The 21,098-nt window shown below is 34.4% G+C and overlaps 1 protein-coding gene across 1 annotated transcript in view; it reads right to left on the minus strand.

The window, feature by feature from the left end:
- LOC112126951 (chondroitin sulfate N-acetylgalactosaminyltransferase 2) overlaps window positions 1–21,098 on the minus strand; it is a 232,672-nt gene that overhangs the window by 36,012 nt on the left and 175,562 nt on the right. The window contains exon 5 of the mRNA XM_024227061.1: window positions 6,750–7,716. Coding sequence (XP_024082829.1) covers window positions 6,750–7,716 — 967 coding nt within the window. The remainder of the gene's footprint in view (window positions 1–6,749; window positions 7,717–21,098) is intronic.

Here is a 21,098-nt window from a genome sequence, read left to right on the forward strand (position 1 = left end):
ATATTGCACAAACTTCAATATCGCCTTCAAACTATTCAAGTTCATTGCACAAAAAAAAATTTTGTACAATATTATTGAACGTTAAGGGGCAAGCGTCAAATTATTGTGCAATCTATATTGTACAATAATATTGACCGTCTATGGCCCGCTTAAGGCCCATCTAGATATAACAGTGTTGAGTTTCAATTTACATTTAAATATGACTATGCTACCCAGTTTCAAGAAAGGAAGGGAATATACGATTGGTTTGAGAAATTAAAAAAAAAATTGTGTAATTAAACTTGGAGATAAATAATACTACCAATCAGAAAAAAAGACTACCTGGTTATTGCACAAAAAATGGCCAAATTTGAAATGCATGTTTTCTCAGCCTTTTAAGTCGCAGACTTGCGCTAGGTCCCAATTTTTAGTAAAATTTACGCTAAACAATTTGATTTTTGAAAATGCTTTCCTAGCTTCAAACATTGATCAGTAAATTAAAAAATTAGGGGCCATGTTAATTTTTGCACTTTTGACCAAAACTTTAAATTGAGGAATGATAAAAGCTCTAGGTATGCTTAAAAAGCTTCCCCCTTCACTTATTTGAAAAAGTCGTCGGAACAAATTTGTAAAGCGTAAAAATTGCGAAAACCTGATAGTTCAAAATTTATGCATTCTTGAAAATCGTGTGTGTGTGTGTGTGTGTGTGAGAGAGAGAGAGAGAGAGAGAGAGAGAGAGAGTGAGTGAGAAATCGGGCAAAGTTGATGACCTGTTGGAAGATTATTAAAATTTCCTGTCGATTGCTTTAGGGCGATTTCATAGATCCACAGGTCAATTTGAAGTTTTTGTAAAAAGTGCAAAAAGTAACATGTTTCCAATTTTTTAAATTTATTGATAATTGACTGAACCTAGGAAAATATTTTTTAAAAAACCATCTTATTTAGCTTAAAATTGTCTAACGAATGGTACCTAGCGAAGGACTTTGTCTTAAAAGGCTGAAAAAATATGCATTTCCATTTTTGGTCCTTTTTTCGTGTAAAAACATGGTGGTCGGTTTTTTTATGGGAAGTGTGTGATATGCCAGCCATTTTAAACATGTACCTAAATAATATTTGACATACAAATTAATCACTAATGTACAATTATTTTCTTATAGTATTTAGTACGATAATATTTAGTTGTGTTGTACTTCATGTTTTTTTGCACATCGAGAGACGTATTTCTAACTCTTTCAACCTGATGATGAGCGTTTAATGCTTGAAATCAGGTTCGTTGTAAACAACAAATCCGTGAGTAGAACCATCCTTCACAAAAAGTTTTAATTTTTCATACACAAAATTGGTCTTTCACCCTTGAATAAGACGCTGGTCTAGATGCAAATTATTTTATCGACTCACCAAATAGCGCCCTCAATGAGTGGTACAAAATACGGCCGTTGATTTATTGTACAAAGCTGAAAATTATGTGACAACTTTGGGAAAACAACGATCCCCGGCTGAAATTTGGCAATGAATGGGTCCGTATTCCCCATGTTTTGAAACAACCGGTCAAATAATCAACCCTTAACATACAATCTCCATTTGGCTCTCATTTAAATAAAAAGCACCCCTTCGAGCCCTTTAACAACTGTGTACAGTCAACGTGAATAACGCCTGAAACTTCTATGTTTATTATGAGCCGACGTGAAAAGCGGGTAGGAAAGTTCTAAATGAAAATTCCTATAACAGAAGGCAGCCCGTCTATTCTTTATGAATATATTCCATCTTTTGTCTTAGAAACGATCAATTTTAAAATCTGTTTTATGGCTAATTTTCTAATTATCTGGCTTTGTTGTGAAAAGATTACATTTTAAAATTTAACATCCTTTACAAAACTTTAGAAAAATTGATGATAAGAGATAAATTCTAATATAATATATATCACTTAAACCATTGAAAAACGCTTAGTTCTCTTTTTGCCTCCTATTAAAGGTCATATTAGACTCCTTACGATGCTTTACTAGTCTTCATATTTCTTAGACGGTTGTGAATTGGAGAAAGTTTCGACAAATAGTGACCTCGGTAGCTTTCGTATGTCGACTAGACTAGAAGCAAATGAACCAAAGAAAAATCTTCAGGACAGGCCAAATCATGGGAAATGCAACCTAGTACTGATATACGGTATGCCTCGCATTGTTTGACTATAAAAAAGCTTTCGACACGGTCATACCTCAGTTCCTGTATTTCTACTATATAGGTACACTACCCTATGCGTCCCGATTTATACCTATGGATTTTGACTGTACGGGACAGACAAACTTTTCAATTTTTACAAAATCCACCTACAATCCAAAAATCCTTCTAAGAATAGTTGATTCCATTGTACGTCATCAACCTTATTATCCAGACTGATCTTAATCTTATGTTCCAAACCTGGCCCACTTCCACCGCAATCAATTTCACTCTATACTATCTTCTCATGACAACCTCCAGCTCAACCCTTCATCGCTTCGCGACATTCTAGCGAAAATATGCTGACCCATATGGCGATGGTCGGCGAGTTATAAAAAATTAAAATTTATAAATGCTAAGGGAGAGTAACACACTCTCCCTTAGCATTTATAAATTTTAATTTTTTAATAACACATTATTTAAACTTATTTATTTTTTAAACTTTGTCCTGTTATTTCATATTGCTTATTTTCTATTTTGGAATTTTTATGTATTTAGGTTTATTTTGTTATATTTTTAATTTGAATTTTTTATTATTTTTTCTTCATTTTTTAGTTATATTAGAGAAAATTAATTATTTAATTGACTGTCCTAACCTAGAGCTTTTACCCTGTTTTGACTAATTACATGGATTAAATTACTAATTACTAATTAAAGTACTACGAAATACATATTTCAGTAAATATAAAATTGATTTTTACAAAATTTATAGCCAACATAATTATGAGAAATAGTTATTTTTCAATTTATGTCTTAGTTCAGATAGTAGGTCAAAATTTATAAACAAGAAGAAGCGACAATGGGAGGACTTCTCTCCCCAATTCTAAATCTAATAATGAGTCGATAAACAGCGCAAAAATTAGATTTAAATGGATTTAAATGGAGAAATGTCTTTCGAGTTAAATTTCAACCTGGAATCGTTATCTTCTGCTAATTCTAACTTACGTTCTACGAAATCCTTATTTCACTATAAAATTGATTTTTACCAAATTTATATCCATCATCTTTACAGATTAATGTCTGAAGTTAGGAAATTTTAAACATTTAAAAAAGCCATCTTTTTCTGGGTAAATTGTTGTAAAAAATGGACCTAGCGCAGTTCTGTGACTGAGGGGCTGAGCAAATACATTTCCAAATTTGGCCGTTTGTGAGCACAAACCAGGTGGTCGGTTTTTTTATGGGTAGTGTATTATTTATGCATTTGTGGACATGTTTACATTTTACATTTTTTTTCAAATTTCTTAAAACAATCGAATTCCCTATTTGTTTGTTGAAACAGTATAGTGTGTTATTATTTTAACTTATTTATTTTTTACTTTAAATTTTAAAGTTTGTCCTGTAATTTCACATTGCTTATTTTCTATTTTGTCATTTTTATGTATTTAGCTTTTTTTATTTTTTAAAATATTTTATTATATTTGTTTTATTCAAGAAGAAATGAAAATGGGAGGACTTCTCTGTCCAATATTAAATCTAATAAAGAGTTGGTAAACTGGGCAAAAATTAAATTTAAATGGATTTAAATGGAAAAATATCTTTTGAGTTCAATTTCAATTTCGAATCGTTATCTTCTGCTAATTCTAAATTAAGTACTACGAAATCTATATTTCACTAAATATAAAATTAATTTTTTACAAAATTGATCTTTACGGATGAATTTCTGAAGCTAGAAAAACATTTAAAAAAACCATTTCTTCAGCGTAAAATGTTGCAAAAAAATGAGACCTAGCGCAGATCTGTGACTTAAAAGGCTGAGAAAATATGCATTTCCAAATTGGGCTATTTTTGGACAAAAACCAAATGGTCGGTTTTTTTCTTTGGGTAGTGTATTATTTATGCATTTGTGTCCATGTTTAATTTTACATTTTTTATTTCAAATTTCTCAAACCAATCGAATTCCATATTTATTTATTGAAACTGGGTAACACTGTTGTATTTAAATTGAAATTGAATTTTTTTCATTAGTTTTAATAATATATTGTATACGATAACGTGAACGATTGAAATATTAGGCTTTAAGAGCAACACTTCTGAACTACCTGCAGGAAATGCTGGTTTAGCATTCCGCGCCATTATATTTTTCATAGTTTATTGCGGATTTAAATGTAACATGTCCTTTGAGTTCAATTGCAACCTGGAATCGTTATCCTCTTCTAATTCTAAATTAAGTTTTACGAAATGCTTTTTTCAATAAATATAAAATTTATTTTTACCAAATTTTTATCCAACATCTTTAGAGATATATGTCTGAAGTTAGGAAACCATTTAAAAAAGCCATTTCTTCAGCGTAAAATTTTGCAAAAAATGGGACCTAGCGCAGATCTGTGATAAAAGTCTGAAAAATATACATTTCCAAATTTGGCCATTTGTGGAAAAAACCAAGTGGTCGGTTTTTTTATGAGTAGTATATTACTTATGCATTTGTGTGCATGTTTAATTTTACATTTTTTACTTCAAATTTCTCAACCAATCGAATTCTCTATTTGTTTGTTGAAACTGGGTAACACTGTTGTATTTAAATTGAAATTGAATTTTTTTTCATTTGTTTTAATAATATATTGTATACTATAACATATTAAATATGAACGATTGAAGTATTAGGTTTTAGTAAGAGCGACACTCACATTTGCATATTATAAACCAATAAAAAAAGGCTTTTTTTTACTTCATTTATTTGTATCTACAACTGTACATGGATTATATACAACCAGCAGATTGGATTTCAGATTATGTGATGGCATTATGGGCATTATAGAGAAAGCTACCCATTGGCAGCCGCTCTGGATTAATGAAATGATATTAATCATTTAAGAGGTCTCTTATCCATATTCTTTTCAGACGTTTACGTGGTAATTGTGGGGAATGGAGTATTCGTATTTGTGTGTTGGTGTGATTTTGTAATTTACTATGAAAACGTCTGTAATATGTTTTCCTGGATGAAAAAACTGTTGGGATTTGAAGATCTCTGTGAAGTGTATTATTGTTTACATAAAAAGGGGCAGAAACAATTAGCCTCAAAATTTTGGATTGAAAACTTTGTAATCTTTGATTATTGGAATACTTCGCCGATCCATATACTTGGCACCCGTACATCATCAACAAATAGGTTTGAGTAGGTATGTGTATGTCGAATGTTTTGATTTTAATGGTAATTTTGATTGTCGGTTGAGAAGGTAATAAAGAAATTTAAATCGTTTGTTCAGTGTCTGTTTTTTTAATCGTGTGTGTGGATTCCAAATTAATCTTCTATCAAATGTAAGTCCTAAATAGTTAACTTTGTCGGATTGAGAAACAGGATTTAAAATGTATTTTGTGTTCAATTTCAACCTGGAATCGTTATCTTCTGCTATTTCTAAATTAAAGTACTACGAAATCCTTATTTCACTAAATGTAAAATTGATCTTTACAAAATTTATATACAACATAATAATGAGAAATAGTTAGTTATAAATTTATGGGTTAGTTCAGATAGTAGGTCAAAATTTATAAAGAAGAAGAAGCGAAAATGGGAGGACTTTTCATTCCAATACTAAATCTAATAATGAGTTGATAAAATGGGCAAAAATTAAATCTAAATGGAAAAATATCTTTTGAGTTCAATTTCAATTCGGAATCGTTATGCTAATTCTAAATTAAGTACTGCGAAATCCTTATTTAACTAAATATAAAATTGATTTTAACAAAATTTATATCCAACATATTAAATGTGAACGATTGAAATATTAGGCTTTAAGGGCGACACTTCTGAACGACCTGCAGGAAATGCTGGTTTAGCATTCCGCGCCGTTATATTTTTCATAGTTAATTTCGGATTTAAATGTAAAATGTCTTTTGAGTTCAATCACAATTATTGTATATATACTAGTTATAATAAATCTGTTATTATAAACAGTAGAAATGATAATAAATTTCTTGATGGAAACGTGCATTAAGATCCCATTAAAGGGAAAAGTTCTTTAGAGCACGGGGAAAATTATTGTAAAAGGAAAAAGTGGCCGTCGGGATATTAATAAGCCGGGGCAAGTTTTTCATTGTAACTAAAGGCTAGAATAAGTTGAGCCTTTAACTTTTGTCAACCGGATGAGTGTTATTAATTCCTAACATCAAAGGAAGAAGTTTTTTCTCCGGGCTTCGCCATTGTAAAGAATCCCAACGTGGACGGAATATCTTAGCCGGGGAAGCGGTAGTCTGATCTCGTCCCTAATTAACGACAAGCCTAAATGTCTTCCACCGAGGAAACTCTAATTAAATTTAGTATTGAAAAAGCCATAAGGGCGAGGGAGCCGGAAACTAATTGGGTACACTGTCCTGCCCCTTCAACTTCGCACTAACGACTTTCGAGTCTTGCGGGCTAGGTTTCTTACTCCTTGAACTATCCCACTTCGAACTAAAAGCGTCTATTGAAACTTAGAGTGGGTCTAAAGTTTTTTTTAAAAAGATTATGCTGAAGGTTTAAAAATAGCATATAACCTAAGTGCAAACAGAATTTTGTAAAAAGGTCATTTAAAAACTAAGTAATGGATAATATCATGGTTTTGTTTAAATAAAGGTTAACTCACTTGTATTGACAGGTCATTCCGTAGCCGAAATCTCTCCAGAAGCCGGTGTCCCTCGAAATAAGTAGCTGCTCAGTCTCTGAGGGTATTTTTCGTCCTTGGAGAGTGTAGACGACCATGGGGTTGTAGAGGCTGAATACGACTGGGTAGTAGACGCTGCGGCCAGGGCTGGCGTTCCACCTGCACCTTTCTAGGAACCTCGCGCTGAACACAATATCGACATCACAGAAAAACAGGAGGACGTCTTCCCCCAAGACGCCGGGCTCTTCCCAGGGTCGTTCCGCGCCCACTTTGAGCCCTTTGCTCCTCGAAAACGTTTCGTTCAGGGCGAGGAGGCGGAGGAAAGCGGAATTTCTCCCAGCCGATTTGGACATAATGAGTCTCGCTTCCGCCAGGCCTTCTTCTCCAAAATAGACCACCGTCAACAAGACGCGGCGGTCGTTTTTCAGGCCTATTTTCACAAATTTCTCCATGAATCCCTGAAAAGTCTGCACCCTTCCGGACAAGGGCAGAATGATATGGATCAGCTCTTTTTTAGACGTGACACTCGCTGTAGATATCGGCATCAGGGGTGCGAAAGGTCTCAAAACTGTCACTCTCGTGAATCCAGACTTTGCCAATTTATTTCTGAAATAGAGTTCGTACTCGGTACCGGTCGTCGGTTCAGTTCTGTAAATCCCTTCGACGAAATCGTCCAAAGTGTATTTGTTTTTGGTGAGGTTTTTGTTCAAGCTGTCTACGGCGGACTGCAACGCCTGGTATAAATCCTTCCTCCTGAAGCCGATGGGCTTTTCAACTACACGCTTCCCCAGGCCGAGATCGATGGGATATACGCGGTTGAGCGTGAAATGGTTAAAGGAAATCATTTCGTATTCGTTGTTGAGATACAATCCGTGTGTCAATTCAGCCTTTTCGATCTGTTTTTTGACGTGCATGGAACATTCGCTTGCATTCCAGTCAGTAGAGGAACCTGAAACAGAAATCCTCCAATGAAATTTGTTCTATTAAATCAATTATTTATAATAATAATACTGAACCCCTTGAAAAACAAAGATGATATAAACAAAATAACAACTTTGAGCTAATAAATTAAATTGTCTCTTATTAATCAAATATAATATAGAAATACTTGAACTAAAGGTATAGATTATATTGTCATTTGTACTGCCCCCCTTATAATTTGGCCTTTTGGCCAAAGACTCAGGCAATTTACCTGGCGTAAAAACTCGTTAAAGGGACTTTCCAGGATTTCAGTAGGGCCATAATTGAGCCTTGTCCAGAGGAAGTCGTCGTTAGAAAAACAAACGGCTCAATCTCTGGTGGAGAATCATGTTATCGGCGTTGTGGGGGTGGAAGGGGGTTGCCTTTAAAACAAACATTGTCTCCAATTAAGTGGAAAGTTTCTTTTCCCCCCGGATAGCTGTACCCGGGTCCATCCGCATCGGCCTAACTTCAAGTCGAACTTGATTTCAAATAACTTTCCTATTAAGCCGCTCTCCCCTACCGTTTCACTCAATGAATTTAAATTTAATTCGCACGAAGAAGAAAAAAAGGACAGCCTGTAAATAAATCAATATAAAAGCAACTGAAATTTATCTGCTTCCTAGATATTTTATTCATTTTTTTATATGGAAAGGTAAACTTAATAATTATACAAAGTTGTTGCAAAACACTCACGTTTAATTTTCACTTTGCCCCTTTGCTATAACTTGAAAATCTCTTTGAACAGAATTTAGCCACGGGTATAAGTATTTTTCCACCAAACTCAATTGTACCACCCAAAATTAACCCCATCTTTTTGAATTTAAATTCAAAATTCAAAAAGATGGGGTTGAGATGGGAATTTAGTGTCCGAGTGGATCGAGGTCACGATAGCTCAAGTGGTAGAGCAGCGGCGTATCTAGCCGAAGATCGTGGGTTCGAATCCCCCTCGTGTCATTGACTTTTTTATCCCAACTAAAAACCTTAATTAATTGTAATATTTTAATTGGTCAATTGGACCACGAAATTAGTGAATTATTCACAATGTTCAACTTCTTAACATTTTCTCTCCAGATTGTTCCAGTCTCCAGTTGGATCAAAATCCCGTTTTGAGCCAGTTTCGACAACAACTTATACTTGACGTGCACTTGTCAACAATCTTATTCTTTTACTTTGATTTCCAAAGTTCGTTCAAAACCGAAAATAAAAGATTAATGACTATCATATTATTCAACATTTATAAAACTAACCTACGATTTTTTAAAAGAAAGATCGAGTCAATTGAATTGAACCAAGGAACTAGGAAAAGGATAAAAAGCTAAAGACAGTTGCTTGGGGGAGAGATAGCACTACATTTCTAGTATATTTTTATCATTATTATCAAACAGAAAAAAAAAACAGCAAGCGTAGGTAGAGTGACTTAATGACTTAATTTTCAGTACCAAGATGGCCATGGAAAAATAATTGCAGTAATGAAAATCAATCACCTACTGCTTAGAAAAAGCATCGGATTAATTGGACTGATCTAAGGAACTAGGAAAATAAAAAAGTCAAAAAGCTGCCGTTCTTGAGCAATACGAAATCTCGATTTCTAGTATCCTCTAATGTTAAACATCTTGATTTTTTTTGTTGGTGTTCCAGTCTCCAGTTGAATCAAACACTGGTAGTGGGTCAGATCCTCCAAAAACCTGTTCTTGACATGCCCCTATGGCACGTACAGTCCTACACTTTCATACTGTTAAAAAAAAATTAATGACGATTCTCCTAATATTGAATATATTATAGGTAGCTATAGAAATTACCTAATACTTCTTATATGTAGTACTTAATTAATTGTGAATAATCCGGAACGTAGACATTAATAGTTGTGATTATTATAATGATAATGATTATAAGAGAATACTAGGAATCGAGGATTTTGTATTCCTTAAATACTGTAGTTTTCTATCTGTTATTTCCTAGTTCCTTGTTCAATTGACTTAATCCTTTTTTTAAGAAGAAGTAATTCAATTTGTCATGTTGAAAATGTTAAAACTTAGTGAATAATATTAAAGAAAGTTCAAAGTTTTGGGATTTGACGATGATGATGATTATGAGGATTATATAAACAAACCTCTTCTCTCAAGCATCATGTAACTTTGCATAGATTCCTTATGTCTAGTCAATTACATTGCTTGGTTAAAAAAATTACAGATATTGTAGCAGCTTAGGAATTTATTTAAACTTGAGAAGTGCTAGACCTGTAGGTTAGATTGTATGTATTGCGGCTGCTAAAGAGACTTTTGCACAACGTCATCAGATAGGACAATGTTCTCTACTTATGGGTTATAGCACACTATCTTCAGGCGTTTTATTACCCTCCACTGGATAGCGGGTCCTCAGTTACGTTTAGAGACATTGTACGTTCTTGTGTAGAAACTTGTTCCTTATACATGTACATGTATAGATAAAAGGTTTTATGTGTAAATATACATTAATTCGAAAATATTTAAAAAAACAATACAAAATGTATTTGAGATGATTTTCACTATCCGTCTAATTTATTTATTTTTAAAATAAACTGTACACCAAATTAAAAACAATCAGAAACAGTTGATTAGATGTCAAAAACATGAATTCACAAAATACAAAAATGTAAACATTAATAATTAAATTTCTAAATTAAAACAGACTTTTTCCACATACTTAAATAAACCCAGGAAGTAAGAAAAGAAAGGCATACTAAACAAATAATAATCAAATATAAAGATATGTGTAGAAAAAAGAAAGAGAAAAGAGAGAGCGAGAGAAAGAAAGAGAGTGAGAGTGCATGGGAAAGAGACGTAGGGAGAGACCGAAGGTGGGTGGTATAGAAAGAAAGAATGAAAAAATAATAAAGTGTATACCAATGGAAAATTTAGAAAACAGAGAAAAGAGAAATAGAGACTGAAGAAGCAAACAGAAAAAGAAAAAAGAAAGAAAAGAAGACTAATCCTTCTTTAAAGAACGATCGAGTCAATTGACCTTAACAATAAGGAAACGTGCAGTAAGCCAATAGGCGGCAGTGCTTAAAAAATACAAAACCCCAGATTTCTAATATACTCTGATCATCATCATCAACTTCAGTCCTCACTTTTCGCTTTGATTTCAAAAGTTAAAAACCGATAAATATTAATGACTTAATACTTTGACAGGCAAAACTTTCCACCTACTTGTAATATAACGTGATTTGTATATATTTTTATATATTGATCCAAGTTTCACGTTTTTTACGTTTAATAATTTAGTCTTTGTCTAAAAAAGTTTAAAAAAATGTAAATTAAAAGAAAATGAAAAAATAAAATAAAATAAAAATAGACAGATAAAATTTCTTTTAGATTGTTAATTAACCTTTCAATATCTTGTATTTCCTCTTCTTGTCTGAAGTACATTTCGAAGACACCTCGGCATACTTTTTAACAGTCTGGAAATGTCTTTTTGCTGGAGATTAGCTCATTCTACAAGAAGAAAGAAGATCTAGATCGTGGTGTCTATGAGGGAGGTGATGGATGTGCTTTTATTTGTCTTTTGAGGTTATCTCGTAAATGTTCGATCGGGTTCAAGTCTGAAAAACGGGCTGGCCAGGCTAAGACCCTGATGCTGGTTCGTTTGTACGATGCGAGGGGCATGTGGACGGGCATTGTCGTGCATTACATGGTCGCTGTTTTCATGGAGGATAGGCAACGCTGTGCCAAAAGTTTATCCAGACCCTCCACGAACTCTGTGGGACTCTCCATTGAAATTTTCCGCCCACACCATCGCTGAGCGTTGAAAAGGTTGGTTCTGGGAAAAATTACAGGCTTTGTATCTTTCATTTCGCCTTCTCCACACTCTTGCACGTCCATCTGGAGATCGTAGAGCAATCTAGACTCATCTGTAAAAAAAGTACAGAAGACCAATCGTCCAAAGAACTGCTGTGTTCCCGAGCAAATGCGAGCCGCGCAACTGGTCAATTCTGGTCCTCTGTGTGTCTCCTGGGGCGAAAAGCCATCAGTCCATACTGATTTAATCTTCTTCGAGCAGTGCGTTCAGAGATTTAGACACCACAAACTTCCTGGAGCTGTTGACTTGCTTGAACAACAGTACGGTGCTGGTTTCGCAAAATTCTCAGTCATTGGTGGTCACCTTGCGGTTCTGTTACCCTAGGGTGTCCAGAACCGGGCCTTCTATGGTAGGACCCAGTTTCTCGAAAACGTCTAACGTCGTCTCGCAGAGTTTCGTAAGGAACTCAGATGTCAACCCGCATACCTGATGGAACGTTCATCATCAATAAGTGTCCCACCACGCGCAACATCCTCAGCATTAAGGGGCATTTTTAAGTTTGAAATTGCAATCAAGCAAACGAAGATGAAAACTAAACAGTTTATTGCTTCAGAATTTAAATGAGACTGAATAAACATTTTAAATTTCGTAAAAAGGAAACATTGAAAAATCCTTTATCCTTGTTTTGGATTAAAAATTAAGTGTGTTTACCTATCATTAATATCCCTAATTTAAAACATAGCATAAACAAATATTTATTGATAGAACTAATTAGACAAATTAAGGGCAGAATTTTCGTTTATGGAAAAAATGAAAAAAAAAATCAATGGGGTGGAATTGGTTGCCTGTCAGTGTATTTAACATATTCAAGGAAGCCATAAAAACCCTACTATTTTTTGTGAAGTATCGAGTCAATTGAACTGAACTAAAAACTAAGAAAAGGACAAAAAGCTTGGAAATTTGAGGAAGTTTTATTGTACACGAACGTATTTACATATGAAGGCGCATTTCTTAGCATAACTAACGGATGGATATGCAACCTTGGTTATCAAGTAATAAAAAACATGTTATAATTTTTATTAGGTTTCGTGATCCAAATAAATTCTTTTCAATGAATTAATTCTTTGATTGAGATAAAAAAGTCGGTGTCACGAGCGGGATGAAAAATGGCAAAAAGGAGGGAAAATTCGAGAGGTGAGGTTGTGATGGGGGGGTTGGTGTCCGAGTGGATCGAAGTCACGATAGCTCAAGTGGTAGAGTAGCTACGTATCTAGCCAAAGATCGTGGGTTCGAATTCCGCTCGTGACACTTACTTTTTTATCTCAACCAAAGCCTTAATTGAAAACATGTTATAATGTCACGCTTGTTAAATATCAAATTACGATCCTCTTCCTTTTTTTAAATTTACCATTAACTTTTGTTCAACTCTTCGTTAATTGGTATAAATAATACGAAAGAAGGAAAGGATTTACTGTTCAGTGTTGTAAGATCCGGTTGACATACCCGCCTGGAGGAAATCCCCGATTGAAAATGTGTATTGTTTATTGACAACAGAAGGGGTAGATTCGGCAGAATTAGCTTTAGAGAGAGAAATAGAGAGAAAGAGAGAGAGAGAGAGAGAGAGGATCAAGTTTTAGAGTTATATCGATTCTCGTTAGCCACCCTCCAGCCCGTCAGCCCTGTCATGAATACAAGAGTGAAGGCGCCTTGATTGACCCACTTCCCTTTGTTTACCATGGCTGGCACCCTTTTTTTCTTAACCATCCCATTATGGACACTTTAAGACTATTTATTTGCTTTGTTGATTAGGACGGGAGCTAACTAACCGAGTTTTATCGTTGTCCTTATTCTTCTTGGTTTTCAAACGAATACAATTCAATCACGCTTTGAAAAGTCTTTTCATTTTACTTTTCTCATGGTAATTAGTTTCCATTTTAAGAAAATAACCAAGGGTGATTTGTAAGCAATAATATTCAGATCAGTTCTTCTCCAACATTTTTTTTCATTATTGCGTTTCGCTCAAGAAATATTAAATAAAACTATTAATTTTAAAATAGTACTTTTAGACTAGTGGTTTTTACCCTTTTAAATAAATTTGCTTGAACTCGTGGGGAATTACAGAACACGCGAGTCTATGGAGTAAAACCGATTAAGTCTTGGATTTTCCAGCCATTTCTGCTTAGAAATATAACCCACATGATTACATTTATAACTTTACTTTTAAACACGCCATTGTGTATGTAATTATGCTAATTAACCAGTCTAACGCTATATAACTTCATTTCATGTGTGATACCATTTTTAAGATAAGGTTTTTCATAACCATTATTCTTATTTGCATTATACAAAATTATAAGAACAATACCTCCCCCCAAATACCCCGAAGAATATGGAAAACTCGAACGGAAGTTTGGATGATTTGTAATGTATGCACGTAATTTATTATCGTGAATAGAGAGGTACATCACGAATTACCCTGAGAAATATCGAGTTGTCTAGAGTAGTGTGAACGAAGTCTGGTGTGTAAATGTAATTTATTAGCGTGATTAGAGAGGTACATCACCATCGACCACATGGAATATCGAGTACTCTGGAGTAGAGTAAACGAAATCTGGTGTGTAAATGTATTTATTAGCGTGAATAGAGGGGTACATCACCAACGACTTCGTGGAATATCAAGTATTCTGGAGTAGCGTGAACGAAGTCTGGTGTGTACATGTATTTATTAGCGTAAAAGAGGGGTACATCACCATCGACCCCGTGGAATATCACGTACTCTGGAGTAGAGCAAACGAAGTTTGGTGTGTAAATGTATTTATTAGCGTGAATAGAGGGGTACATCACCAACGACCCCGTTGAATATAAAGTACGCTGGAGTAGAGTAAACGAAGTCTGGTGGGTAAATGTAATTTATTAATGGGAATAGATGATATATCACCAACTACCCCAAGTAATATCGAATACCGTGAGGTAGCGTGAATGCTAAACGGATTTTTTTAAAAATCTTATCTCTGTTTTTCTGAGTAATTCTGTTTGATATTTGTGTTATTTTAACCAAAATTGACGAGACCCTGTGGCACAGATAGGCTAGCGGTAGGATAAAAGAAACATACCGTTATATCATAAAACATCATAACTTGGCTGCAAAAACTTTAATAGAAATGACTAGGCTTAAAATAAGAGAAAGATAAGAAGAGAAATGTTAAGATCATAAATGTATATATCTAGCCAATTATAGAAAAAAAATTGTATTTACACTTATTCATAAGATTTTATAACGTCCCAAGTTCATTAATGTTAATTAGCCTGAAACACGAATTTATAAGCCTTTTAAGCTGGTGGTAGTTATGAAAAAACACGACAATTAATTGGGTCGGGACCAACTTCGAAAACCAAGTTAGAGGCAATCTTGGCGAAGTTGGCCAACTTTCCCCATGGACAATCTTTGTGATTATATTTACGGCTTCTTCGTGACGGAAATACTTTTGACATCGTTGTTCCGCCTTATTTTGCCTACCAATTGTTAAACATTATCCCTAAATGAAGTTTATGTTTTAATTTTGAAAACTAATAAAGAGTAACTGTCTCAGTTCATCAAGGAACCTGATTAGTTCGGGTTTCTGTGGTTCAATTTTATCTATTGTTAGTTGTACATCCCAGGTGGCCCGACAGCTTGTTAGTAGTGTTGATGTCTGCTTCTTTGCAGAATCCGCACGTGCGTATTGTATACCAATGTACTTCAGATACAATTGAGTAGAACAAGAGGTTTCTGCGATCGATGCTGTGTTTCTTTCCTTCCGAACTTTGCAAGACGGATCTTCGATTGTTTATGTCCAATGTGTGAATTTCACTGTTTTATGTTTATTACAGTTTTACAAGTGTGAAAAATATATATTGCTCCGGTGAAAACATCCAAAACACGTTCTCTTGCTATATCAGGGTTTTAAAGGGAGTTTCAAATTAATCTATTTTTTCACTGTTTTTCAAAATCACAAAAATTATGATTACCCCCAACCAGTGGGGAGTTTTTGTTGACTTATTGATCCTTATTTTTTCCAATTATACTGGGATAAAATATAAACGTTGTTAACAAAATTCACTAATTTCGTGGTCCGCTTGACCAATTAATACCTCACGAGGTCACGATAGCTCAAGTGGTAGAGCAGCGGCGTATCAAGCCTAAGATCGTGGGTTCGAATCCCGCTCGTGCCGTTGACGTTTTTATCTCAACTAAAAACCTTAATTAATATATTATACATTAATATTATATNCAAAAAGGAGGGAAAATTCAAAAGGTGCGGTTGAGATGGGAAGTTGGTGTCCGAGTGGATCGAGGTCACGATAGCTCAAGTGGTAGAGCAGCGGCGTATCAAGCCAAAGATTGTGGGTTCGAATCCCGCTCGTCCCATTGACTTTTTTATCTCAACTAAAAACCTTAATTAATTGTGATTGTTAACAAAGATTGAAACAATTCTAATTTCCCTTTACAACGGTTATAATACCGTTTTAATTTGAAGACAGAAGGGTTATAAAATTTTAAATCCCGAACTTCGGACATTGGAGAAGAGAAGTTGCATTAGGCGATCCAGACCAAAAACGTGTTTTATTTATTGGTTTAATAATATCTTATTTAAAGGCTTTAAATAGCGTTTTAAATTAATGTAAATTTTTGTTCTCTTTTTCCAAAATTACAAAAATAGTGAAAACTTTCAAACTATGCCGATTGATGGGAAGTTTCTCATGATTTTATCCGTATTTTTCTCAATTATAATGAAATAAAATCTAAGCTTTGTCAATTGTTTAATGAATAATTGTCGAATATCAATAAAATCCATACGGGTTATGAGTTTTTTAAGTCCAAAAGGCCGGACATCGAGGAAAAGAAATGGTAGATCCAGCAGGAAATTTACTAATTTGTTGGACTTGTTGTAAAGAAAATATGTAATTAAATTTAGAAGGTTTATGCATTTTTTTATAGTTGTACAAGTGTTTGTTGGTTTTAATGTGCTCGTGTAATAGATATTTCCCAGATAGATTTCATTCAGGCTGAAATGTCTGTTTTTTGGACAAATAGCAGATTTTTCATACTTTTTTGTTGGATTTTACGTAGACTCAATGGATTTTAATTTTTTATAAGTATTTCTCTTTTTAAAAGAGTCTTTATTTTCTTTTTAAGCATCAAACTTTAAAATTTATTTTATTTCAAAAAAAGTTTGGTACTAATTTAGTAGTTTTTCTAGAATCTATATGGTCGATACACCAATCCAATTTTCATATTTTCCTTTGTATTCCTTATTTGTAGATAGAGGTTTTTTTATAATAAGGAAACGTTGATTTTTACCAACAATGTAAATTTGGGGGAAAAAATTGTAACCCTTTTTTTCTCAAAAGCAAAACATTTTCTATTTTCTTGGGTGTCTATTTGCCCATTATTTTCTATAAACTGGAAAAAAAAGAACGGTTTCAGTATAATAAAATGTCATAATTTGTTGAAGTCGTGAGGGGCGGTTAAGAATGAGGCAGTTTAGAAAAACACCTTTTTCATTTTTTTGCCGACGTTTCGACCTTTATTCGGGACATCTTCAGGCCATAAAGGGTGTTGTCATAACACTCTCACACAACACCAATATGACACCACAAGAATAGCACTACACTTTATGCCCTGAAGATGACCTGAATGAAGGTGAACTTTGCCAAAAATATTTAAAAGTTGTTTTTCTAAACTACCTCATTCGCGTCTTCAAATTATCAAACAAGAGGACATTAAGAAACACACACGAAAATTTACATTTTTATTCCTATGAAAATTCGTATTTGCCAGCTTGGAAGGTTGCATCAAATGAACCTAATTTTTTCTGTTCGCTTTTTTGAATATCACAAAAATTATGAAATTTCCAAAACAATGTTCCGTGCGATGCAGTGATATTTCACAGATAGATTTCATTCAGACTGAAGTGTCTGGTTTTTGGACAAATAGCTGATTTTTCATACATTTTTGTTGGATTTTACTTATACGCAATGAATTTTAATTTTTATGGGTATTTCTCTTTCCAGAGGGTATGGTATGGTATGGTATGGTAGAAAAGGATACTAGTAAGCGGGGTTTGTACTCCCCAGGCACTGCAGCTTTCTGGCTAATTGTACTTTCCTAGTTCCTTAGTACAGTCAATAGACTCAATCCTTCTTCTTAGAAGTATCAGGTCATTGACTGTTGCTGCTGTAACTTGATTCCCTAAGTCTTTTCCGTACGTTAGGTTAAATCTTCATTGAGCTGTTGCTTCGCATTCGAAGACGATATGAGTGGCTGATTCCTCCTCTTCATTGCATAATCTGTAAACGGGATCATCGTTGTATATGCCCATGTTGTGTAGATGTTTTCTCAGATGCCACTGACTGGTTAGTAGTCCTACCACTCCTCTGACTTTAGCCCTCTCCAATTGCAGCAGTGCTTTTGCCAGTCTTGGTGAGGGTTGCTTCATCATAAGTTTACTATAAGGTTACTAGCATCGCAAGAGTTTATCCATTTCACCTTTGGTTTTGTTTGGATCCATTCTGCGATGGAGGATTCTATATATGTTGTTATCCCAAGAATAGGTTCGGGGCCTATGGTCTTGCAGATCCTCCTCTGGCCAGCCTGTCGGCTTTCTCGTTTCCCAAAATTCCCCTGTGCCCTGGCACCCAAGATATCATCAGGTTGTTGTGTTTCCCCAGGTTTTGGAGCTTTTGGATGCATTCACTGACTAATTTTGATGTGATTCTTTTACTTGATTATGCTTTAATGGCTGCTTGGCTATCTGATGATTTGAGGATTATTTGCCAGTGTAACCTCTTTTAAGATTTTCCATGGCACAAGCATTGATTTTAAAATTTATTTTATTTCAAAAAATTTTGGAAGTAATTTAGTAGTTTTTCCAAAATCGATATTTGGTCGATACACCAATCCTATTTTTATATTTTCTTTTGTATTCCTTATTTGTAGATAAGGGTGTTTTATAACAAGGAAAGGTTGGATTTTACCTACAACCTAAATTTGGGAGAAAAAATTAATCCTTTTTTTCTCAAAAACAAAAAAAAAATTCTATTTTCTTAAGTGACTGTTTGTCCATTATTTTTGTACAACCTATGAAGTGTCATAATTTGTTGAAATCGTGAGGAGCGGTCAAGAATGAGTTAATTTAGAAAAACACCTTTTTCGTTTTTTTGCCGACGTTTCAACCTTTATACGGGTCAACTTCAAGGGCCTGGGTAATGGTAATAAGATGACCCGAAAAAAGGTTGAAACGCGATAAAAAAAAAATGTAAAAAAGTGTTTTTCTAAACTAACTCATTCTTGACCGCTCCTCACGATTTCAACAAATTATGAAACAACAAGTCACTAAGAAACACACATAATGAAGTTTATGTGTGAAAAGTGTAACTAAAAGATACAAAATACATTCCGGAAAAGCGATTTTCTGTTCGAGATCTAATTTTCCACGTTGCCTCCCTATTTACGCCATAATAAAAGGATACACATAGATTTCTTTAGTCTAGGTATTAATAAAGTTTTTTTTTGTTTTTAATAAAGGAGGTAGTTTTCAAACAGCGAGATTATCCTGGCAAGATCCAATACATCCATCCAAATAATATCGAGTTAAAAAGTAACCAAACGTATCCTGATTGTCTCCTAAATAAATATTTGTAGAAATAAATACAAGTAGAAATGAAAAACAAATTTCATCGCATCAATTATTGATGATGGCGTGATGGCGAAACGCGTGAGAACCTAGAACAAACAGCGGTAATAGACGGAGGATGTTTGTGTTCATCGATTAGTTAACCAACCGACCACACTGTTGCCACTAAGTTTGTTACTTGAATTGGCAATATTACTTCGCTAAGTGGCACAACTATCAAGTTGTTTCGAATTAATCTGTTTCTATTTATATAAACAATGTGGAAATTTGTTAAGTTTGATTTTGTTTATGGAGTATTATGGAATGTTTTTCTTATAGTTCGTTTTTTTTTGGTCGTTTGTTCGTATAATGATAAATGGTTATATAATTTTGTAAAACATTCTCTAAAGTTAATATTGAACTGGTAAGAAATAGCATCTCTTTTCTAGTTTCCCGAGGGCGCCGTGTAACAGAAGTAACAAGCAAGTGTTTGTAAGTGTAGTAACCTATGGGATGGTCTATTCTTTTTTTCCAACCTTTTATTTTACCCAAAGGTACCATTGAAAGATATAAGGCTCTTATTCTTCCGCGGCCACGACTAGACCAACTGTATTCAAGGAAATGCCTCGCACAATTCCTTAAGGGAAAAGGGTGGCAGTGAATTTTTTTAGCCACCGGGTTGTGGCTTCACGGTAACCGATTATGTGCTTTAAAAGTAAGGAACAAAAGGTTTATTTCTTGTATAAACGACATTTCATTGATTTTGCAATAAAAACTCTCATGGCGATTAAAATGCCTGTTGAAATTGCAATTGTAGATTGCTTTGTGCAATCTAAGCTTGATCTTAGTTCAAAACTAATAAAACGAGCAGTCTAGTTAAGTTTAAATACTGACTCAGATATAAAATTTAAATAAGGAAATATGTGAGAAATAAAAAAAAGAGAATGAGAGAGAAAATATGTGAGTGAACGAGAAAAAAATAAGTAAGGGAGTGAGAGAATGAATGAATATCGTTGTATTCAAAAAGTCTAGCAAATTTCGGTCCCGAACGAGCTGTCATACAATTGAAAAAAGAGAGAATGAGAAAACAAATAAAAGATTGAGTGGGAGTGAGTTAGAGGGAGTGAGTGTGAAGGAATAAATGAGTGAGTATGGCTCCAAAACCCAATATGGGTCAGGAGCTGGCATTTAAGAAAATAAACCAAGTACTAGAATTCATATAAGTCTTGGACAATATGCCTCCATTTTTCAAGCGGAAACTGTGGCTATTGAGCACAGTGCCAGGGTGATGAAAAGGGCTGGGTTTTGTCAATAGAGAATAGCCATCTACACGGACTGCCAGGCGGCAGAGAAGGTCAAGTCCAGAGTCGTTTGAGTCATTAGAGCCCTGTCAGTCATTGGAGAAAAAAAATTACCCTTGTCTAGGTGCCAGGACACACATGGCCGAGGGGAACGAAGAACTCGTGCAAATATTGCCTGAACTCTCTTGTGACTTACAAAACTGCCAAAAATGCGGATTCATTCGACAATGGATTAATAATAAGTCCTCCGCACAACCGGAATATAGCCCAGGACAGAGGCATGAGAAAAAATTTATCATAGGACCAGACGTGCTAGTAAGTAGCAGTGATTCAGCCGCACTTCCAGATCTTATAGGAAATTGAACGGTGAGGAAAAAAAGGTCCTATGAACCTGTGTCCGCAAATCCTTCAGTTCCGAGCTACAGCCAAAAACCATGAAAAACCACGTTTTTTGACCTTATTCGTGAAATTGTTAGTAAACCGTTAGTCTGACCGTAAAACAGCTCGAAACAACATCTGTAGAGGATTAATTTCTGCGTCGAATGAGAAACAAACCTGATCGGCCGAAAATTTCATTTTACATTTGACATTTTTATTGAAAATACACAACTTCGGTTAGTCGTTCAGATTTTTCG

The sequence above is a fragment of the Cimex lectularius genome, unplaced genomic scaffold, assembly GCF_000648675.2.
Source record: "Cimex lectularius strain Harlan isolate CLEC.00 unplaced genomic scaffold, Clec_2.1 scaffold67, whole genome shotgun sequence".
NCBI lineage: Eukaryota > Metazoa > Arthropoda > Insecta > Hemiptera > Cimicidae > Cimex > Cimex lectularius.